At 43.6% G+C, this 24460-nt stretch overlaps 1 protein-coding gene across 2 annotated transcripts in view; it reads left to right on the top strand.

The window, feature by feature from the left end:
- Positions 1-24079, top strand: part of PRDM11 (PR/SET domain 11) — a 45604-nt gene extending 21525 nt beyond the window's left edge. Inside the window, exons 6-8 of one of the 2 annotated variants that reach the window (XM_081213829.1) lie at positions 14932-15119; positions 19250-19885; positions 20665-24079. In XM_081213829.1, coding sequence (XP_081069955.1) covers positions 14932-15119; positions 19250-19885; positions 20665-22826 — 2986 coding nt within the window. In that variant the 3' untranslated portion in view covers positions 22827-24079. The remainder of the gene's footprint in view (positions 1-14931; positions 15120-19249; positions 19886-20664) is intronic. The other variant, XM_081213830.1, reaches the window with a different exon arrangement.
- The last annotated feature ends 381 nt before the right edge of the window (positions 24080-24460 follow it).

The following is a 24460-nucleotide window of genomic DNA, read 5'->3' as shown; positions in this document are numbered from 1 at the left end:
TCTATTTTAATGTGTTCCTGCTTTCTCATTCCCTAAAGGATAGCTTTTAAGAGAGACAGGAGTGTATGTGTTTATGTTTGTCTGTGCTACTTACAAACCTGCCTCTATAGCAACAGAACTTAAAACACATTGAAGACACTAATAATGGTGTTGAATTTTCCTTTCTTTTTAAATCCATCCATATATTGTGTTTTCCCCTTCTATACGTTGGTTAGTTTGCAACTTAATTGTGTTATAGGTGAATCTAAATGAGGACAAAGAATTATTAACCTAGCTGCGCAAAGCAATCCAGCTGGGAATTTAACAGGTTGATTATATACTTGCGGAAAAGAAAAGGGCAAGCCATCTAGATGTTATATGAGCATTACAAACAGTAGCCATAACACAGTGCTGCAGTGTGGAGTGCTTTTGTCCTACACAGCCTTACCTTTTTCTGGGTAACTCCATTCAATTCCCCCCTACTTTTCTACACCCCTCCCTCCAAAATAGACAATCTTGTCAATGATCATATTCTGTCCTCGTTGTGCTGCTTCTTGGGCAGCTGGTTGGCCACTGGACTAGATGGGTCTTTGTTGATCTTATGCTCTCATTTATCCCCACACCCAGTCTCCCAACATCAAGTGCCATGTGATTACCGTATTTTTCGCTCGATAACACGCACCCGACCATAACACGCATGTAGTTTTTAGAGGAGGAAAACAAGAAAAAAAATATTCTAAACGAAACAGTGGATGTATGATTTTTGTGGTTCATGCTGTGGCCACAGACATGTGATCTGACGGTGAGTTTGGGGTAGCCCAATGCAAAAATCCTGAGGATCCATGTGGATCCATGTTTGTAACCATGTTTTTGCACCACTGCAGCCCCAGGTAACAGTGGGTGCGTGATTTTTTTGGTGCAAACTGTAGCCATGGACATGCTATGTGATCTGATGGTGAATTTGGGGTGACCCAGTGCAAAAATCCTGAGGATCCATGTGGATCTGTGCTTTGTAATCATGTTTTAAGTGGGGAGGGAAGGAAAAGGACTCAAGGGACAAGGAGCACGCATGGAGCAGGCTCTGCTTCTCTCCCTCCCCCCCCCCCCCCTTAGCGAGCTGAAAAACTTTGCTGGAGGGACAGAGAGCCTGCTTGCTTTAAAGGAGCCTACCGGACAGGAGCCGCTTACACGAGTGTAAGCGGCTCCTGTCCGGTAGGCTCCTTTAAAGCAAGCAGGTTCTGCTTCTCTCCCTCCTTCCCCCGCCCTTAGCGAGCTGAAAAGCAAAGCGGGAGGAGACTGAAAATCTTTCCTGCTATTTTCAGCAAAGCGGGAGGAGAGAGATACAGAGAGCCAGCTCGCTTTAAAGGAGCCAACCGGACAGGAGCCGCTTACACTCGTGTAAGCAGCTCCTCTCCCGCTTTGCTCCTTTAAAGCAAGCAGGCTCTGCTTCTCTCCCTCCCCCCCCCCCCTTAGCGAGCTGAAAATCTTTCCTGCTATTTCCAGCAAAGCAGGAGAAAGCCGCTGAGTGGGGAGGAGGGAGAGAAAAAGAACCTTCTTGCTTTAAAGGAGCCACTCGTGTAAGCGGCTCCTCTCCCCTCTCGCTTTGCTCCTTTAAAGAAGCAGGCACTCTGTCCCTCTCTCCTCCCCATTCAGCGGCTCTTCTCCCGCTGGAAACCACGGAGGAGGGAAGCATTCGCTCCGTAACACGCACAGACATTTCCCCTTACTTTCTAGGAGGAAAAAAACGCGTGTTATGGAGCGAAAACTACGGTATAATTGGGTGCTTATAGTGGATCATCATGACATCCGGGGATCACAGAACTGCAGAGCTGGAAGGGATCTCTAGTCCAACCCCCTGCAATGCAGGAAATTGCAACAAATAAAATTATTATTAATAGTAGTAACAGAAGTATAATGCCCTGTAGATCTCAGGGCGGTTCATAACATAAAATTACAATATAAAAGAACTTGGATAGGTGAGCAGCCCTGTCATGTCTAATGTGACCTGCAAGGGATAGGGGTGAAAAGGATTTGGCTTGTTGACCACATCAGGTTCCCCACCTCTGCTGTTGCTTGCAGAATTGCTTGCAGAATTCATAATCTATAGCAGCAGCTCTTCCAGCCCTACCTGGAGACTGAACCGTGGTCCTTGCTCTACCATTGAGCTATTACTCTACCCTATTCCAAACATTATTTCTGTACATGGTGGTTTTATTTGCTGCTGTTGTTAAACTTGTTCCCTGTTCTCCTTAAAAGCTTTTTTAAATAATTATTATTATTATTATTATTATTATTATTATTATTATTATTATTATTATTATTAAAAGGCCTACCCAACAACCATTTATGCTAATAGTTCCCAGCCATGAATACTGCCAGCTAATTAGGTGTTGTGTCCTGTTTTGCTTGTCCTGTAATTTGCTCCTGGTGGATCTCTTGCTCTTAAACTTAAAAAGAAAAGAACAGATGGATGGATGGATGGATGGAAGGAAGGAATTCTAAACAGGGCAGTTAAGCCGATAAGAAGCTGTCTTGTACATTTTCTAAGTGAATTCCTTTATCCTAGTGTTCTGCTCATTCAATTTGCAGATGACACAGAAAGGAAAGCTGTAAAACACTCAAGGATAGTAGAGTGTATTGACGAAGCAGAGAAGTGAAGAGCGTTTATTAGAGTTGATTTTTCAGCTGGAAAAGATGTCATAACGCTAATACCCTTCAGCAACTTCAGGTGGCAGGCCTAGGTGTTGGACGGTCGAGGTGACCATGTCCTCAGAAGACAGGAGAAGTCAGGGCGCCACCCGCACCTTGCTTCAAAAACCAGTCTGGTATTTTAAAATCCATTCGTAGGTTATGTGCAAACTCCGTTAAGTGTCATATGCATCAGTGTTGTCTGAGCTTCGCTACAGAGTGTGAAGGCACTTTGACCCCCCTTCTTAGCTTGCTGCCCCGTCACTTTTGTACTCTCAGATGTTCTCCTGTTGTAGCTGGCTGTACTTTCCTCTCTTTCCTTTTGGGGATGCTTCTACCACCAAAGCTATGGAAGGAGAGATTGGACATACAGAAAGTGGAATCTCCGCTAAGACAGGAGAGAGGGTGCTGATATTCTCCGCAGCTGAGCAGCTCTGATTGAGGGTGGAGAAGTGCAGTGTGCTTCTTTTGCACTAGCAAAGTTGAACAAGAAGGCCAGCCACTGCCTTTCAGCATCAGACCAGGTTGCAGTATTTCAGTGATCACCACACGGAGCTCCACCATTTGAGATGGTTCTCTTCCTAAGAATTGCTCAGATACGACAGTGGTGGCTAATCATGTATCTTTCTGTTGTTGATTTTTGCTGCTATATTTTAGCTTGGTAATTTGTATTTAAACGATTCGATTGTTGCTGCTTTTATGTTTGTAAGCTTCTTTAAGCAACTCCTTTTGAAAGAAGTGGGGAGAAGGGTATACAGAATTTTAAAAATAAATAGAACAGTTATTTTATGGCTTGCACTGTGCAAGGGTGATTCAGAGTGCTGAAACCATAAAATAAGTGGAAAAGATAGCTCTGACATAACATACAGGGCCCTTTTAAAAACAGAAGCTAAGAGGGCCGGGTGCCCCCTGCCCTCCCCATGATTTCTGTTGTGGTTCAGATATATTTTAAAGAAATATATAGCTTAAGAAATATTTAATAACCAGACTGAGGCTGCAGTCCTAAGCACTAGGGAGTAATTCCCATTGAACTCTGCACAATGTACTTCTGAATAACTAGGTTTAGGAGTGCAGTGCGATTTCAGTTTCCTTTAAAACAAATGGTTATAGCTGAGATTTAGATTCAACAACATGCATAAAAGTTGTTCTTTAGACCAAATAGAGCACAGCAAGTTACCCAAGGCCACTAGAGCCAAAACATACGGATTGTATGAATAATTCACGTGTGTTTATCCTACTCTTTCCACTTTTGTATGCGAAGAGCACCTTACGCTCCATTACATGGAGGAGGTTTTGTTTGTTTGTTTTGTTGAGTATTTGCCATGTATGCATGGATGGGAAGTCTCAATTGGATCCATGGAGGGAATAAAGGTACATATGTAGCGTGCAAGGTAATAGGATATAGCAGGAATATCATGGGTACCTGCTAAATTTGTAGTGTGAGATGGTCCTGAGATAGCTGGTGGAAATTCTGGTATCAGCCTGCAACAAAAATCTTGCAAAACGTTTTAGGGTACGTGTGTGTGTGTGTGTGTGTGTGTGTGTGTGTAGAGGGAATGCTTTCTGCAGGAGCTCTCACAAAGTTGTCTACTGTTTTCCCAGTCCCTTCTCCCAAGCCAAGTTGTAGGTTTGGTTCCTCTTAGTATCCCACTCTTCATTTGTTTCTGCTTTGTCTCAGTCCCTTTTACTGATTAAAATCCACTGATGATATCTTCAGAAAATACAGAAAGGGGGGAATTAATTGAGAGAAACTTAGTAATACCCATTTTAGAGGTTCTTGAGTCACAATCGGATTGCTGGACTCAATGACCTATCTTTTAAAGAAGTAAATCCATGTTCTATATCAAAGAATATGTGCTATATATATTTTTTCTTTTGGAAGAATGATTGAACAGAGCCTCCAAATACCTGTTTTAAGTGGAAAGATTACTTTTTTAAAAAAGGACATGGTACTTGTGTATGAATTCCACCCCACCCCCCCAAAAAGCCCCAACTTTCTGACACTTTTTACATTTAGTGGTGGGAAATGGAAAGTTTTATGTGAATAGAGGAGAGAAACATCTGCAAGCTGGGAGTGAATGTGCAATTGGTCGTGTATCTTGCTTGTAATGGTTTGGGTGCTTCACATTGATTTCCTTTTACCCATTTGTGCTTTGTGGGATATTGAACTCAAGGAACATGACAGAACGAAAGAGGAAGCCCAAGTTCTCCAGGGAGGAGCTGGACATTCTGGTCACGGAAGTGACTCGGAACGAAGCCAGGCTGTTTGGAAGGGAGACGATACGTCTATCCCACGCAGACAGGGACAAGATCTGGGAAAGTATAGCCAGGAAAATCACATCGGTGAGCCAGGTCCCCAGGTCTGTGAAAGATATTAAGCACAGGTGGGACGACATGAAGAGAAGGACCAAAGACAAACTGGCATACATGCAGAGGTCCCTCTCCAGTCCCAGCAGCCCGGGGAGGCCCTCGGCCATTGTCCTGACCGCCCACGAGAGAGCCATCGAGTCGACGCTGCATTCGTCACGCCAGATGCACGGCTTCCGGAGAGCGGATCTGGACGTGGTTGACAGCCCATCAACCAGCTGTAAGTATTACCTCCCCCCTGGTCCCCTGCTGAACAGATCAGTTCTGAACAAAGAACTGTATGTATTGCACGAAAGGTCAGCCCTGCCCTGCTAGCGAAACTGTTATCTCTGGTTGGTGTTTCCTGTTGTGCTTTGGTTCTCTCCACCCTATTTCCTCCCTCAGCCTTGGGTTAGGAATAGATTGTCCAGAGCTGCACCTTGAATGAACTAGCATGAGCTGTGCTACTTCGGTCAAGTTAGCAAAAAAGGGATAGGTATTGTCAGTGCCCGTGGTCTGTGGAATGGCAAATGTGAAGATGCTTGGAAGGTTGTGTGCACACATTGACGGAGGGAAAGGGAAGACCAAACCAAATCTTCACCCTTAATAAATCCAATATATGGGTCACTAGGTGAGTTCACAAGCTCATAAATGTGGATATTTCTACATTGCGCAAAGGTGGTAGTATGTGGAGTTGGCGTATCCATGGGCAATTTGTATGGGCAATGCCATTGATCTTTCCACCCATGTACCATGATCAAGGGATTGCCAACACCAGTCTTAAGGCGTGCAAATGTGTGTACTTGAGTCATACAGTACTTCATCTCCTATCAAGAATTTCCACATTTGTGATTATGTGATCTAGCCCTGGCACTTATATATACAAAATGGTGCTTGGGTTTTGTCCATTTTAACATCTTACCAGATATTCATGATATTCAGGACGGCCTTTACAAATGTAGGGTAACAACTATTTTTCATTGCTCTTGTGGAAACAAGAGATTGGCAGTATGCTTCTGGCTTGCAGCTTTTGATCTAGTAGACTAAACCTGAAGAAAGTTCCGTAAGTGCGTAGGCTGCACTTATCATCAAGGTCTTCTCTAGTTTTCCCTGTTCAACAGGCAGCACTATGTCTAGGCTTATAAGGCTCAGCTAGCCACACGGCAAATATAATTAAGCAGTGGGAGATGTCTATGACCCATTGCCTCATGCTTAGTCTTAGACCGGACCACTAGTAGTTCTAAATGCTAGCCACTCCAACAGAAATTATTGCCATAAAACATCCAATGAGATATGGCCAAACTCCTATTTGTTGGCTTTATTATTCTGTACTAGTGTTAAACTTCCTCTTCTGGATTATATTTGATAAAAGGGGAAAGCATTCAAAATACTGCACTAAATCACTTTTTACAGTGGTGAAGCCTCTTGTCCCTGATAAGGAAGAGCTTTGGTGCGTGCAGAAACTGGAAATGTAGGTGTTACCACTTGAGAGCTGCTTCCTGTAAACCAAGGGAATGGGTAGACGATATCAGTGTGATGCCTTCTAGATGTTGCTAGACTCCAACTCCCAGTATCCCTTAGGCTTGGCCATGTTGGCTTGGGCAATATCTGGAAGGGCACCACACTGGCTATCCCTACTACACACCCACAGTGGCTTGTGCCATTGCATGAAGCTGCCTAGTGGTATCTTTCCAGTATTGTCTTCTTCAGCTGCCATTGGCTTTCCAAGATTCTGACAGGGGTCTCCCCTTTCCTGAGATCCTTTCTTGGATGGTACCTGGGACCTTTTTGCAAGCTAGAGCCCTGCTACCAAGCTATGGACTGCTTTGGGATTACCAGTCCCTTACAAATTGACAAAGATTACTTAATGGTGGATGACTCCTCACAGGAAATGATTCTCTGCAATTGCTGCTGCTGAATGAAATGACTTTGGAAGCTCTTAATATAAAATCAGTATGTGATTAGATTGATAAAGCAACAGTCATGGTGGCGGTTGTGTACACTTGAAAGTCTACCATTAACTCTCCTCTTATCTCAGGAAGTGCATAATTTCAGTTTTTTTTGTTTGCATTTTGTGCCCCAAAGAAAAATCTATAGTTGACCTTGCACCTAGTGACTTCAAAGCAGTCACCTTAGAGGGATGCTAAGCAAAATGCATTTTGTAAATGGGCATTTACATTACACAAGAAATTCTTTTTAAAGGAATCAACCCCATAGTCTATTCCTTAAAAAAATCTCTTTCTGCATTATACCAAAATTCCAAGTTGAATGCTTGCTTCTCCTGAACTTATTGAAATAGAGATTGTCAGAAGAAAACATTCATGTAAATAATCTGGTGTTTTCTGTTTCTGTTTCAAGCTGACGAAGATGTGGAGGTGCCTGGCCCCTCGCGGCAACACCACTTTTCATCCCTGCAGAGGCACGCAGAAGAAGCTGACCTTCTCTCCATACCATCATACCTTCATTCTTCTTCTCTGTCAGATCACTCGGATGTTATTAACCAAAGGCAGGAAATGAGGCAACCAAACCCATGTTCCCAGTCCTCCTTTAGGCCCCCTCGGCCCTATGCCCAAAGCCCACCCATCTCTGGCTTTGACCGCCAGCTCTTTGACACCCACATTGAACAGACGGAGCTCTTCAGGCAGTTCTGTCAAGAGCTGGTAACAATCCACAGAGACATGGCAAATAACATGCTTGTGATCAGCCAGAGGATGTCTGACCTGACTGGGCAGGTCAGCCAGATGTGCCAGACCTTGACCAAAATCAAGGACGAGCTTCAGACTTTGAACAAGGGTCAGGTTCCCAGCACTAGCCAGGTGGCAGCACCAATGAACCCTTCTGAACCCAAGGCAGGGAATAGCCAAAGGCATCCCAAGCAGACGCCTCTTCCTCGGACGACTAGGTCACGGAAGAGAAAGCACCACTTCTAGCTCCCTTTGCATTAAAAAGGAAAGAGTAGCTGACGTTGGATTAGAAAAAAAATTCATTAGCATGACTATTGGGGAAGATCAGTGAGAGTTCCCTATAAAGATGAATATAATTATGACAGTTTAGCAGTAGGCTTTGCTCTGTGCACTTGGAAGCGCAGCACCTTGCTTGCCCGCCCTGTATTAGAAGCTGTGAACACCTTAAATACACACAGGTGAAATTTAATGGCTGTCTTGCTGTATGGAGTCAAGGTGCACATAGATTTGTTTCCTTAACCTTTTATGCTCAGGAAACGTTACTTAGGCTTTGCATTTAAATAATTGCACTTAAGGTAAAACAATCCACAAATATATGCTCCCCTCTCCCCCCTTTTACTTCTGCAAATGCACTATGTGGATCTAAGAGCCGTAAACGGACTACATTCTTTACCATAGTTAGCTACTGTGGTTTGGGGTTTGAGTACTAAAGCTAGGTAGATACTGACAAAAGGAGGGACCTGGAAAAATAGGAAAAAACAATGCCTGCTTCTGAAGCGCGCAAAGCACCACCCAGCACACTGGACTTACTCATCAGCTTTTTCTGTCAGGTAGCAAAAGCAGTTATGGCAGGTGTCAGCCACTTCAGGCCTTTAAGAGGGGTTAGCTAGCAGAAATTGGTAACATTGCAGTCCATAAAAACAAGTGCATTCTTTTGAAAGTAAGTTGCACTGAAATCAGTTTGCTAAACCTGCTAGAAACAAGTTTTGGATAAGGTAAACCACTGGCCAGCCTGCTAATTTTTCTACTTGATCTTGTCGGACTACATCTTCAGTTCTTTAGGATATTAATAAGAGTAGTGCAGTAATCCCTCAGCTTAAATGGGGGTTGTGTTCTGGAGATCGCACCTAAAGCCAAAATTGCATATAGGCAAAACACTGGGTGCAATGGTGTGTGGAATTGCCAAAGCTTCTTTTCTCCTGGATGCCCATCCCCCTTTCCACCCATATATGTCAAAGCTGAACGCACACAAGTTAAATGTGCGCAAGTTGTGTATACCAAGCTATACCTTTTTTTAAATAAAAAAATTAAGAGCTCACAAATTTAACCTTTTGAGTTGAGGGACGGCTTTTTCAGAAGCAACTAACTGGAGCATGCTCAAATGCTGGCTTTGACACCAATGTAATTCTCCTGACATCTTCAGAATTGCTCTTTTGTTTGCAAACACGATGTCGTCTTTTTAACCCCCTTGTCTTATCACAGGCTTGCTGGTGTGTGTTCTCCTTGTACCAGCTTCCTGCTTAACAGGAGCTTTGTGCATGCATTCAAAAGAACATGTAAGGGCTTAAACCCACTCCCACCCATCCCCCAGACTTCCCACATTGAATGGTTTCCGATCTTAGGGATGTATTCAAGTGTGTCCAGCCAAACGCTCCCAAGTCTTCCTACCCTACCATAGGAAGACTTCCTACCATACACAGGAAAGATGCAGAAGGAGATGTGCCTGGTACACACAGGGTGGGTGCGGATGGCATGTGCATGGTTGCTTGCCCAGTTTAAACTCTCATACAATTCTTTTGAATCCAGGAATAGGGCAAACAGGAGATGTAAGCTACTGCCTATGTGAATCAAGATTACTGTCTACTTAGTTCTAAATGTAGTCTAGCCTGGCCTGTTAGGACTCCGCTATGGTTCTGGAACTGGATGTTTTGATCATATTCTCACACCTGCTTGTAGTACATAAGCTAAAATTGCATGTGCACTGTACACTTTTCATACCTGCACCTGCTCTTTTGCACCCTATGGATGTCAAGAGTTGAGACACAATCCCCTTAAAGTCATAGCTGCAGTAGTCTACATTCCACAGGGCCCTTCTGGCAGTGAGGATAAATTTAGGTTGCACACTTATCAGGGAAGGGAACCCTAATGAACTCAAGGAGACTTCCTTCTGTGTAAACACACATAGGATTGTTCTGTCAAGGTTAAAGCGTGTTGGGGCAGCCCCACCTCCACTTTCCCTGGGGCTACTTAAGACCAGAGTTCCCTGAGAGGAGAAGGCCAGGCCAGGGTGATAGTGCCACCAGCTCCTGAAGTAGACCTGAGATTAATTTGCACCATTTGCTTTGTATTAATATTTTAACCCACAAACCTCCTTGGATGCCTTGATAGAAAGGTTTCATATAAATGCAATAAATAAATGATGAAAATATAATCAGACTGGTTTTTGAAAGCCTATTTCAGAGGAAACTTCACTTTTCTGCAGTGTTGCCACCTATTTGCAGGGAATTTAAAATCCATATGGCATTAAATGTGGATCACTTTTTTCGTGAATTAACAAAGTTCAGCATATGTATACTTCTGAGGCAGGCATAGCACCAGTCCGTTGCAAGTTAATGTGAAGGAAATAGTGGCGCAGGGTCTGGAAGTGCCTGGTCCTCAGAGCTTTCCACCACCAAAGTGGATGGGTTTTGCTCCCCTCCAAAGCAAGTCTAGATTGTAAGCTCCTTGGAGTAGAGACCTCTTTCTTTTGCTCCTCTTAAAGAACCATGTCCATTGATGGCACTCTATAAATTAAATAATAGGAATGTCGTCTGTTACAAAACTCCTGGTGTCTCATATGTGCTTGTCTCCAAGCCATTAGGATGAATAAGGTTGCTTTGCTTTCCTCTTTCAAACTTTTGTGATGTGTTGTTGATTCAGCTATCACTTCTTGGAGAACTGATCCCAGAGACAAAAAGCAAGTTGGCATTCTCAGCTACCGCTGACCTTTTCTGAGAAGCTCAGGGGCTTGTGGCCTCTGGATTTCTGGCACTTGGGAGAAATGTACACGCTGCGTGCTTTCTTTTAGAACAGGATAAGAAGCCGTAAAGCTAAGCTTGAGGAATCTGGGATGTTAATATATAGAGAAACATATCTGGACAAATGAAGGTATGCCCCATGATTTATTTATTTTCCATGGGGAATTAGCAACAAGGGATGAGTTCTTTGCTCTCTGAAATGCTTTCTTTGTGATCATCCCCACAAGGGGATGTTGTATGTGATTGTGTATACCTGGCATGTTTTAAAGTGCCCCTTGTTTGACTGAAATGCTGTGCTTGCCCTAATATTTCTTATATATGATGGAAATTTATGAGTATTTTTGTTAACAATAAATATATAATACTTAAAACTCAAACTCTTTGTTGGGTAACGTCTTTCCTTCTCTACATGGGTGCTTTCAAGTTCTGTTCTGGAGCCTGTGTTCCATTTCAAGGACATTTCAAGGATAGTTTACAGCTTACATATCTCTGCATGGTGCACAAATAGCACTTTTCTATCAGGACACATTTGTCAGATTGGGGTGGGTTTTATGTTTTTTGTTTTGCTATATTTTACGGACAATTTGAGGACAAAAAGCATTTGCTCATCAAGAAGGAGCAAAAGAAAGGTGAATGGTTTGGAAATGTTCCTAGTGTGAAAGTTTGTTCATGTGCCTAAAGGTATACAGAAAAAGCTACAAATCTGCCCATTTGCATTGTTATACAAAAAGGGACCTCTCAAATAGTAATGTTCCAGATTTCAACTGCCTCGTTTATTATTTTATTTATTTCATGAAAATTTATATACTGCTTGATTTGTAGAAAACCTCAAAGTGGTTTACAAAACTGATGAGATTACCACAACTTCTAGCACCATACAACTTACCTGAAACAGCAATAAGGATTTCATGAGGATCTCGCAAAGATAGTTTGGAGATCTCAGCTGTCCATGTAGATATATCCAAGAGTTTAGCATCCATGCATGAAAGTTTCTTACAGCTTTTTCAGAGACATCTTCTGAATCTCTAATTAGGTTTTGGGATTGCTTGTCACAGCTTGTCACAGCCTGTATAAAAGCACATATGCATACATAAAAAGGTGACTTGTTCTTTCAAACAGATTACTACAACAGTTGCTCTGGGACAGGGAGACCCTTGGCCAGTGCTTTTTAGCTTTCCCAGTGCATCTGGAAAAGAAGTAGATGTTCATTTAACTGAATGGAATTGTTTAATTTAGGACTGATTCTGAGCTTTTCTTCCTTTAAAAAGAAAACAGAGCAACCACCACCAGGAAAGGGAAAAAAAACCTGGTCAGAGCAACTCCTGTGTCCAAATGTCTGAGGAGTGCATCTGATTTCAGCAAATCCATGAAAACTTAGTGCAACTGGGGAAAGGAGTGAATCATGAGAGTTGCTGCTTAGCACCATCTTTCCCCTCTCCGTCTTCCCCATGGCTTAGCCAATCTAGGCAATGAGGCTGGGGTGGGGGAAGCTTAGTTACAAAGTCAGAAGCTGCTCTGTTCTTCTTGACTTACCCTACAGCAGTGATGGGGAATTTGCGGCTCTTCAGGTGACATTGGGCTCCCCATCATCCCCCTCCACCTTGGCTGATGGTCAGAGGTGATGGGGATTTGTAGTCCAAGAAGAGTTGGAGGGCCACAGCTTCCCCATCTCAGCCCTGCAGTGTCCAGATCCCTTGGCTTTGTGCATGTGTCTTCTCCCCAGTCACTCAAAAATATAGATGGAAGCAGCCCCCTCTGTATATTGGATTGTGAAAGAAGTTGCCTGCACACTCATAGCATGTGTGTAATACATTGAGTTGTCAGTCGATCAGCAGAAAACTAAAACTGAGGCAGAGAGGGGAAGGGCAGCTCACTCGTATCTGAGGGGTCTGGATCAGTGTTAAATACGCCAAGTTCTAAACAGCTTTTGTCCTGTCACTTATCTGCTACGCAGTAAATGAAGGTTTGGAGTCTAGTGTTCACCTGTCTCTTTTCTGACGCTATGATTAATTATTTTGCAAAAGTGTAGTGCAGTGCAATATGAGCATGACAGCCAAGTATGGTCATCGGACACATACTAGAAGGATATTAATGGAAGTGGCTGGTGTGGTATATGATAAATCACCTTGCGGGGGAAGAGCAGAAGCTGTTTCTGCTGTTAAAAGGGAGTATTCCCAGGAGTAGCTCTTATGCTAGCAGAAGTAATGCGGCATGACCTCTGCCCTCTCTCTTATTCAAACATTGCCAGCTCCGCAATATAGATGCAATCCACTAAGCACAGTTTGTGCACAATCATCAGTAACTCTCAATTAAATTTGAAACATGGCTCCCATACAATTACTGGAAAAATACTCTTGCTCCAGCAACCTCTCTCTCTCACTCAGTACCAAGCCTAGGTTTTAGTAACGTAAGTTTTTCATATTGTCTCTGCCCCTCACCTGATAACTCGCTTACTTTTATGCATGCAGATTATCGAAATGTGCACACCAAGGATTAGTGTGACTAACTAGGTAAAGCTAATGTGTCAAGATGGCTAAGAGATGCAAGCAAGTTCGTTCTTGATTCAGATCATCTCCCCCATGGACTCTTAAGGTTTCTTTAGGCAAGCCACTGTCTCTCAGCTGCTTCATCTGTAACATGGCAGCCAGTGGTTAAAGTGGTGGGCTTGGATGGAGGATGCTTGAGTTAAAATCCCTACTCTCACATGTAGCTCACTGAGTGAAACTGGGCCCGTCACTATCTTTCAGCCTAAACAACCTCAGTGTAGTTGTGAGCATAAATAGGAAGGAACTGTGTATGCCTTCTTGAGCTCCTTGTAGAATAGACAAGCTATAAATTCATTAAAACATGGGAAAGCAAGACTGATAAACTTTACAGGGTTAATAAGAACTACCCCTTTGCCTGCCTCCAGAAGAAATTGGCTTTTGGGGGGTCTGGAGAAATCCCGGAACAGCATGCAGGGAAAGGAGAGGACAAATTGTTCCATCAGGCCAAGCAGAGATGATTGCACTGATGGCATGATCTCCTTGGCACTGCTTTGAATTCCACCCAATAACTTTGGAACACAACTTATACAAGTGCTATATAATAAGAACTTTCCGCATTTGCCTGATAAAGAGTACTGGAAACCCTGCATGCTGTTTTGGAATATTTTCATTGACAAATAAAATCCCTGACATGGATTTTGGTATTACCCTTGAGCTGTAACTTAGTGGCTTGGTGATGGTAGACAAATAGTTTTCTCATGAGGTTGCCAGAATGGCATCCAACTTTGTGAGAGCCAGTTTTTGGTGTTTGCCTATTTTTTTGCGCTCATGACAGTGGCGAATGTGTGGTTGCCTGACAGCAGCCTTATCCCTTGTAATTCTTGACAGTAAGAAATCTGACTACCACCGTTGTCCCTTTCCATTTGGAAATCCTTCGTTTCCAAACAGAGATATGAAATTGGATTTGCCATTGTTTTTCTATCTTTTTTATTGTTGCTGTTTCTTATTGTTGTAGTGCTTTGGAATGATTTGTGGGAAGCGATTTGTCAATGATATCAATCAATCGCTGAGAAAAACTGGCAGGGGAAGGTGATGCTGGTGCAAAGTTTTCAGATTCTGAAATGCTTCTTGCTGTGCAGCTGCTATGTGGAGGGTGCTCAAAAAGGCTTCTTTGCAGCAGCTTGTTCTGTATAGGCCCTTTAGAAGAACTGGCTGTTGGCTACCAGAGTGGGAGTGAAGCTTGAGGAACAGAGAAGCAGTGAGGTCCAAGGGTCCAGCATCTAAGGCTATTGTAAACATTTTACAAGCAGGCATATGCTTTTCGGATATTGAAGAGGAACCCGTGGCTCCCCAGGTGTTGGAATTCAACTCCCATTATCCCTGACCATTGGCCATGTTCACTAAGGCTGCAGGGAGTTGCAGTGCAGCCACGTCAGGTGGGCTTCAAGTTCCTCGTCCCTCTTTTAAATGGTTTAAAAGCCTGCACTGACAATGTTGGTCTTCCTAGACAGAGGCAACAACTATATACCAGATTCAAGAAGCTGTTTGATATTCCTTCGGTGTGCATGTTATTTCCTTGTAGCTTGTTGCATATCATTATTCATGCCATCCAATACTCCTCTGCCTGTGTTTCCCTTTTGAAGGTCACTCATGCTGCACAGTGGCTTCTGTATGTTTCCTTTCTGTCTAAGCCTCCTTGTAAGTCAAAAACTGCCCTGTCCTTGTTCTCAGGTATGTGGCCATATCCCGGGAGGAGAGAGAACAGAACCTCATGGCGTTCCAGCACAGCGAGAGGATTTACTTCCGGACCTGTCGAGACATCCGGCCAGGGGAGAGGCTAAGGGTCTGGTACAGCGAGGATTATATGAAGCGATTGCACAGCATGTCTCAGGAGACCATCAACAGAAACCTCACAAGAGGTGGGTGCCTTTCCCTTCCCTTTTCTGTCTCTGAGTTTGTTCTAGCATTCTTCTCTGACAAAGATGGCTCCTGAGGCAGCTACAAACATCTCTTTTTGGGGGGCAGGGGGTTAAAACCAGCAAACAAAACATTCCATATCACAAAATGACTGAAAGGAGCAGAATGCCTGGTTGAAATGAAATCCATCAAATAGCACTGTTGGGGCTGTGTGTGTGTGTGTGTGTGCGCGCGCGCCAGCTGATTTTATGCCTGCCTGTAAGTCAGAAGCATTAGGTTGAAAGAAATGCCCTTTGCTGGACTGGATTTTCTGGCTTGTGGTTCATTTTGTAGGGTCCTCTTCCCGTTGCAAAATAAATAGCTAGAGGGACTTCACAATATTACACTGGTGACAAAGAGTAGCAGGCATTTATACACGTCAGAGATATATCTTTTTATATAATAAAAATGTAAGGATGTCATCATGGGAGCCCTCGTTGGAGGATTTGTTGAGCCACATCACAATCCTGGAAGTCAGGGTGGGGTGGGGGAGCAAAAGTGAAGACAGGTTGCACAACAGCAGTGGCCATGGATTGGGAGTGAGAAGAAAGAGACACTGAGAGGGGAAGAGTGGTGATTTAAAACAATGGCAGAAGTTTGAGTAAATTGGGGATGAAGAGACAGCAATGGCAGCAGGGGGTTGGCAAGTGAAGTGGGACACAGCCCCAGGTGTAGAGATAGATTGGTGGCGGTGCCCGTTAGCTGTTAAGGTAATTTGAGGACAGGTTCTTTTGGGGGGGGGATTTCTGCCAATAGTAGAAGAATCTCCCCCTTTTCTTACATGTGTTCTGTCCATAGGCCATCAGCCTAAGGCTGACAGGCATTTGCTGTATGGGAACTGTGGGTTCCTTCCTAGAGCGAGAGCCAGCTTCCATGAGTCAACTTGAAGGTGCTTCTCAACAGTCTCCAGCACTGATGAAAGAGGTTGGGAGAGAAGAATGGGGAGGAGGGACAAAGTTAAGTTGTGGTGGTCGCTTTTTCCTCCTGCTGCCTCCGCAACCCTTTGTGGGTGTAAAATATTTTGTGTGTATCGGTGCAAAATGTAACAGGTGTCATGGCCCCGCAGTATGTGACGACGTTTGAAAGTGTGTGTGAGGGCATCATTCAGTTGGAAGTCTCTTGAATGGGACTCCGCAGAGTAGAAGGGTCCATACACTTCCACCCTGGTCTTGCGCAGGGGAATTGCCTGAAATCTCAGAGAGCAAGTCATTACTGAACTAGGCAGACCAATGGTATTTCTCAGAATCAGGCAGTTCTGTATATCCTATGGGCCATGTCTGCATGAGAACGTACTCTGCTGCTAAATCACAAGTGCAGGGCGCAGATGCTGAATGAAAAGGTACAGTCTGGCACAAGGGTGTCTGTTGCACAGAGCTCTGTCTACAACTCGGGTTGGGCTTTATGTGCAAAAACAAGCTAGAAATATTGTGTGTGTGTGTTTTTTAAAAAGTACATAAATACCTTGTCAGTGTCTGTTTCATCACCACAAACCGCAACAGGAAATCCTATGCAGTCACCTCTTGAGTATTCTTTCATTGAAACACCGGTGTTCCGGAAAAGGTTGACATTCATTTGGTTAATGACAGCACAATATATTATGTAATTCTACACATAGAAAGAGTAGCTGGAAGCCAAATTCAGTATTTGGCTTTTAAAAAATTTAACACTAGAACAACGTGCAGAATTCATGCATCTCCGTCTAATGAGCATTTTTGTTAAAAGTTCCTCGACATTTTGATTTAAGAAAGTGGCTTCAAATTTTGATAAGGTCTAACTGGTGGATACATAAGAGTTCTTAAATTTGGATCTGAACTTGCTGCCTTCCTGACAAAAATAGGCAACTTGTGACTAAAATCTTCCCCTGACTGGAGATTAATCCCAATATGGGGTTTAATTGCTCGTAATGGTGCAATTCACATATTGGGGCAGTTGGCAGTCCTTCACCATGGAAGGGTTCTTGCAGTTGTGGTACATTTTATTGGTTGCCTTTTATCTAGTACATACTGTTCGTTGGTTAAAAAGCTGTCTCCGATTAATTGGGCAGCACTTAAAAAAAAAAGTTAAGTAATTTTGATTCAAGAACTTTAAATAATCTATCTGTGCAGACCTTGCTGTATAAAAGGCATTCCCTCTTCTCTGTTGCAAATGACCGTGATGATGGTTGCTGCAGAAGGTGCTTGCCTAACCTAAAAACAGAGAGGGGATGCTTTTCTTCAGAAGCACTGCTTTATTCATATGCAAATGTATACAGAGTCAATTACTTAATTGACTAAAACCACCAAATGACTAAAATAGCAACCTTTCTATAAGCCGTGCAAATTAAGCGCATTTGCACATATTTAGTCATTTCCCTTAATTTGTTTGTCTCGTGTAGTTAGTCATAGGGTTGGAATCCAGAGCTGTGCAGAGCAGAATTCCACAAACTGGATGCTTCTCTAGGCAGAAGTGGAGGGATGTGAATTTTGCTGATTCTCTCTTCCCCTTGTAGTGTTGTGTGCCTTACCCACCCACCCCCATCTGCTCTGGATGGTTGGGACACCCTCCAAAACATCGTAGGAGGAGGATGCAGGAGAAGAGGAAACAAGTGAAAATTACCTCTCTCTGCCCACCCACCCACTCCGGTCCATTGCGCACAGCTGCAGCATGCACTGGATCCAACTTACTTTTGTAAACAAAAAGGAGCTCTTCCATTCACAGAATAGCAGGTCTGGACCCAAACCATAGCCCCTAGTACCTGCCTAAGCCTGGCACGAAAGCTTTGCCTGCCAGCACTCACCCACCCTTGGCCCACCTTCTGAGTAGTGCCCAAACACATTTTTAATTTAATTTTTCCTCCCGTGAGCGTTAGTAACGTGTTTTGTGTTTACAATGAAGATGGGTCCCCCAGGTTGATTGATTCTGTACTTAATACCAAATTACATACTATCATCAGATTACATGCACTGCTGTCCATATTTAGAATGGAAATAGAAGCCCAGTTGTGATCTACTCTTGTCCAAGAATACAATGTAATTTGGAAGAAAAAAAATCTGCCATGTCTAATCTGGACCTCCAGCCAGTTGTCATACCCTTAAAAACTAATTAGGCTGTGGCATGGGCTCAGTCTTGCCTGGCTTTTTCATCTCTATAGCCAGACTCTAAGACTTGCGGCGTCAACAGATAAATGCTGATAATGAGGTGCCCGTGCTCCATCACACTATCTGGAATTGTACTCACCTTCGTAGCAGCTTTAGACTTGCAGTTGTTCAGGACTTTGTTGGCAGCGTTTGAAATTCCTATATAGCTCTCACAAAAGCACACACGTGTTTCAAAATATATACATAGCAGCATAAAACAGCACCTTGTTTGGGAAGCAACCATGTGTCTTGATGCTTGGAGTTATTTGCAAGATAAGAAGAAAGATGGAAATTGAACCAAACCCATCATCTTCTGAATTTCCAGGTAAGGATATATGGCTACTCCCTTTGTTTTAAGTAACTGCTAATATGCACAATCTCTCCACTTTATTTTGGTGAACTTTGGCTAGGGGCCATACTTTTAGCAATCTTGTTGGGACCAACCTTGGAGGTCACTCAGAAGTCCTACCTCATTTTGCTAGTAAGTGATATGGGAAATGAGATAGTGATTTCCTTGTGTTCTCACGCTTCCTGTCATTCTGGAATAGAAAAGTGGTCCTTCAAGCCTACAAGTTTCACATGGAAATTTCTGCATCACACACTTCATGTATTATTTACCGGATACGTTTTACCAAGTAAAAGTTATCTTTTCAACAAACCAACACATTCAACATTATTGTCTCATTCCAGCACAGGTTGGCTGCCTGTTACTTTAGACCACCTTCCTATAGTTTGTCTTCTCTTAAAACCATCTGAGGCCTACTTCTGTATGGCTGCCTCCTAGAGACTGTTTTCCCTTTTAAACAAATCTCCAGTCTTAGGTTTCCTGAGACCTTCATTCCAATAAGTTCCCTTATTGGTAATGCAAACATGTGAAAAATGAAGATTTGTGTGCTCCCAGTTTGCTTTTGCTTTGGGGTGAGGAATGTTGCGGAATTCCCATTGATAATTCCAACTCCTGATTTTTTTCTTTCTAGGAGATAAAAAATTACTAAGGGAAAGGTCAGAAAGAAATCTAGAAAACCAAGACGATATGAGCTACCCCCTCGAGCTCACCACGTCAAAGCAAGGGAAGAGTTCCTACAAGCGCAGCTTTGAAGAAGGTGTGTCTCAACCCCAAACGAAGAAGAAGAAAATAGACCTCATCTTCAAAGATGTTCTAGAGGCTTCCCTAGAGCCAACAAAGATGGAAGAGCACAAGGTGATAAAGAATTCTGCTCCTTCCACTAGAAAGTCCTCCAGATTTCAAGCGCGAGATGCCTTGGAAGGTTGTGGGCCTGGTATTCATCACAGCTCTCCAAATCACAGTAGAGGCAGGAATGAGGGTGAGTGGAAAGTCCCCCGCAGCTCCAAAGACATTGGCCTGCTGGAAGACGAAGGGGAAGAGGCCTTGTCATTTAAAGTGAACAGCCCCACCGATCTGTCTCTGGCATCGACTCAGGATGATGCCCTTGAGATCCCGACAACTTCATTGTGTCCCAACTGTGTACGGTTGAAGAAGAAGATTCGCGAGTTGCAGGCTGAACTAAACATGCTAAGATCTGGCAAGTTAGCCGAGGCACCTCTACTACCTCCTCAGGTACCTGAGTACCAAGCATTTTCATACCCCTCAGGTAAGTTACACACAAGAAAAGTGTTCCTCAAACACTGTATAAGGAGTGCCATTTTGTTTGACATTCGTGGCTAAATATGTTCCAGCATTGAGTGTTCTGAGAAGCACCTGAGGTCTCGTTGGTGGGTTTCATGAAGCAGGAACGTAGTCTTCTGAGCAAGTGGTCTTGGGATTGTGACTGTAATGATGAAACATGATGTTTCTTTTCACTGTAATCAGGCACCTTCAATAAAAAAATTCCATTGCAGCGAATTTGTTTGCTGTATTCTTGATGCATTCCCTTGCAGGAGAAAGAACAGCATATTGTTGTTTTTGAATCTTACCTAGAAATTGCAGTTGACTCTCTTATGTTGAATATGAAATATACTGGCTTGTGGCATGTGTGTGAAGTATGTCATTAATATTTTCCCTTTTTCTCTTATCTAAAGGATTTTGTTGGTTGAATGCAAGTGTGCATTTCTTTACGAAGCTCTTTTGATTTCATTTCAGGACATGCTCTGTCATTGATGCCCTTTTGTGAATATGAAAGTAGTCAGAATATCAGAGTGGCATTTGCTACCCAGGCTTGCATGGACTCTTGGAAATTATGATTTTAGATAATGAGGGGGTCTCAGAATGTTTATAAACCAAAATTTACTCTAGTAACATGTTCATTATTGCTGCAAATGGTATGAGTAGCCAAGGGGGGCATGTGGGATAGTTGTCTAACAGTTTTGTGTTGTTTCTTACAACCCTACCTTAAACTTTCTCTATTTTCCCCTCATTTCTTTTCTTTCGCAGCTTCGGAAAGCATCATGTCTGTTCCCACCATCATGGAGGACGACGACCAAGAGGTGGATTCAGCAGACGAATCTGTCTCCAATGACATGATAACAGCCACAGATGAGCCTTCCAAATTGTCCGCCGTCACCAGGAGGATTCGGCGCTTCAAGCAAGAGTGGCTCAAGAAGTTTTGGTTTCTGAGGTACTCCCCGACGCTCAACGAAATGTGGTGCCATGTCTGCCGCCAGTATACAGTGCAATCCTCTCGGACTTCAGCTTTCATCATTGGCTCCAAGCAGTTCAAGATACACACAATCAAACTTCACAGCCAGAGCAACCTCCACAAGAAGTGCCTGCAACTTTACAGGCTCAGGATGCACCCGGAGAAGACGGAAGAGATGTGCCGAAATATGACTCTGCTCTTCAACACAGCCTACCATTTAGCGATGGAAGGCCGGCCCTATTGTGACTTCAGGCCTCTTGCGGAACTACTGAGAAAGTGTGAGCTCAAAGTGGTGGATCAGTATATGAACGAGGGAGACTGTCAAATCTTGATCCACCACATTGCACGAGCTCTTAGAGAAGATCTCGTCGAACGGGTCAGGCAATCTCCCTTCCTCAGCATCATTTTGGACGGGCAGAGCGATGATTTGCTTGCCGACACAGTTGCGGTTTACGTGCAGTATATCAGCAGCGATGGGCCTCCGGCTACTGAATTCCTCTCTCTCCAGGAGCTGGGCTTTTCTGCAACCGATAGTTACATCCAAGCATTAGATAGGGCTTTCTCCGCCCTGGGAATCCGGCTGCAGGATGAAAAGCCGAGTGTTGGTTTGGGAGTCGATGGTGCTAACATCACTGCCAGCCTTAGAGCTAACATGTACATGACAATCAGAAAGACTCTGCCTTGGCTGCTCTGTCTGCCCCTTATGGTACACAAGCCGCACTTGGAGATATTGGATGCGATTAGTGGGAAAGAGCTTCCTTGCCTGGAGGAGCTAGAGAACAATCTGAAGCAGTTACTCAGCTTTTACCGTTACTCTCCCAGGCTGATGTGCGAGCTGAGGGTCACTGCTGCTACTCTCTGTGAAGAAACCGAGTTTTTGGGAGACATCAGAGCAGTGAAGTGGATCATCGGGGAGCAGAATGTCCTCAACGCTCTGATCAAGGATTACTTGGAAGTGGTGGCCCATCTCAAAGATGTCAGCGGCCAAACACAAAGAGCAGATGCATCTGCCATTGCCTTGGCTCTCCTGCAGTTCCTCATGGACTACCAGTCGATTAAGCTGATCTACTTCCTGCTGGACGTCATTGCCGTGCTTTCGCGCCTTGCCTTTGTCTTCCAAGGCGAATACCTCCTTGTGTCGCAGGTGGATGACAAAATTGAGGAAGCCATCCAAGAGATCAGCAGGCTCTCCGATTCTCCCGGCGAGTATCTCCAGGAGTTTGAGGAGAGCTTTCGAGAAAGCTTCAATGGCGTCGCTGTGAAAAACCTACGGGTGGCGGAAGCCAAATTCCAGTCCATTCGAGAAAAGATATGCCAGAAGACCCAGGTGATTCTAGCTCAAAGGTTTGAACCTCGCAGCCGGGCATTTGTGAAAGCCTGCCAAGTGTTTGACCTCGCAGCTTGGCCGAGGAGCGCAGAGGAGCTTATGAGCTATGGCAGGGAAGACATGGTGCAGATTTTTGAGCACCTCGAAGCCGTGCCAACCTTTTCCACAGAAGTGAGCAGAGAAGGCATGGACCCCAGGGGGAGCTTGCTCATGGAATGGCGGGAACTCAAGGTGGATTATTATACCAAAAATGGTTTCAAAGATTTAATCGGCCACATTTGTAAATACAGGCAGAGGTTTCCTCTTTTAAACAAAATTATCCAGATCCTCAAAGTTCTTCCCACCTCCACAGCCTGCTGCGAAAAGGGGCGCAATGCCCTGCAGAGAGTGCGCAAGAACAATCGCTCTCGGCTCACCCTGGAGCAGCTCAGTGACCTTTTGACAATTGCTGTTAACGGACCACCTATTGCCAACTTCGAAGCCAAGAGGGCACTAGATAGTTGGTTTGAGGAGAAATCTAGCAATAGTTACGCACTGTCTGCAGAAATGCTGAGCAGGATGTCCTCCCTGGATCAGAAGCCAGTGCTGCAGAGCATGGACCACGGGTCGGAGTTTTACCCTGATATTTAGCAAGGAATGCCTCTCGTTTAGAAAGCTGTTGAATCCCTTTTTTAAAGAGAAAAAAAATCAATACTCTAAGCTTTGATATAGTATATGAAATATATATATATTATATATGTATGTATGTAAAGCCCAACACTGAAAATTTAAAACTTATCTGATGGAAGCTAAGAGGAATTTTTATGAATGAGACAAGACTTAACATTTACTGACATCTTCAACCGTGGCAGCTGCAATGTAGGTGGCAACATTTCATTCTTCAGAATCATGTGCTGGGGCCATAGTCTATATTTTCAAACTGAATCGATGTTATAAGCTAGACGTGGCAGGCCAATGTCATCCTACTTCTCATTATGCTTCTGTGTGTATGTCTTCTCTCTTTCTGTCTCTCCTTCTCTCTCTGTTTCTTTGTTAGTTAGCGATTGAGCCATTTCAGCCCTCTACTAATGATGCTTTGGATTTTTGAGCCCAGTGCCTACATTTTGTTATTTCTTTTCCAGCTTCCCAATTTTCACGTAGGCTAGAGTGGATTCTTGCAGCTTCTTCTGATGATCTGGTTCATTTTCTGTTGTTTCTGTCAATTGGCCCATGATGCCCCTTCCTCGGTCTTAACCACCGGTGGGCATTTTCAGTGTAAGGCAAAACCTTTTTTCTGCTACTCCTGTGAAAATTCTACTAACGATTCATGTATCTTACAATATTGATAGCATGTTCAGATGAAAATAGCATAATGCAGAAGATGGGGAACTATTGGGGTGGGGTGGGGTGTTTTTGCATTTATATTTTTATATAGTAGACAATGAGAAAAATTAAATAAAACTCTTTACTGAAAACCCAGGCTGCTGTGGAAGCTAGAGAGCCAACGAGTCAAAGCCCCGTAACAGGGCAGAGACTCCAGGGCTTAAAATATGTATGCTAATTTTATGTTATTTATACTCGGTCTTTATCATCATAAATGGGTTGTGTCTTTGTTTGGGTTTTTATAACAAGTGAAAGAATGCCTGCCATGTTTCTGTGGCAGGGGATATCAATGCAAGATCCGTCGTTGATTGTCGTCACATGACAAGGTCCTCTTAGGGGTTCACATATCCTCCGTTGAGTAAGGTTTGAAGTTCAGTCATCTGGCAAAAGAAAAAACTGAATGCTGTGTTTATTCCTGTGAACTGCTTCTTTCAAAGGGGTGCATGGTATGGCAACATATTTGCAGCTCAAATAAATACATCTGTGGAGATTGTTTTTTTTTTTACTACCCCAACGCTTCAGGTTAAATAAGCCAAAATGAGCACAAAACCTCCACTGCTGACTGTGCCTTGCCCTGCTAATATTGCAGAGGGCAGCACCACAACAATAATGGACAGTCACAGGAATAAAATGATTTTTTTTTTGCCCGGAACTACTAGGATGGCATGTTTCCAGAGGGACTAACCTTATGCCAGTCGGCATTGGTTTGGAAATACAGCAATGACGTCAGTTACACTGAACTTTTCCATATCCCCTCTCTCCACACACACCCTGCCATTTTCCTCCTGACCCTTCCTATTGGTCTTGGTGCTAAAGTATCTCTGGAACTGATGCTGCTAGCTGCTAGCTTTTCATTTATATAAATATATGATTTTATTTTTTAAACCGTACGTTTTCAGTGG

This window comes from Podarcis bocagei, assembly GCF_964188305.1.
Source record: "Podarcis bocagei genome assembly, chromosome: 1".
NCBI classification, from domain to species: Eukaryota; Metazoa; Chordata; class Lepidosauria; order Squamata; family Lacertidae; genus Podarcis; species Podarcis bocagei.
Note: the sequence above shows the minus strand (reverse complement) of the source record. Positions and strands in the feature narration are given on the sequence as shown.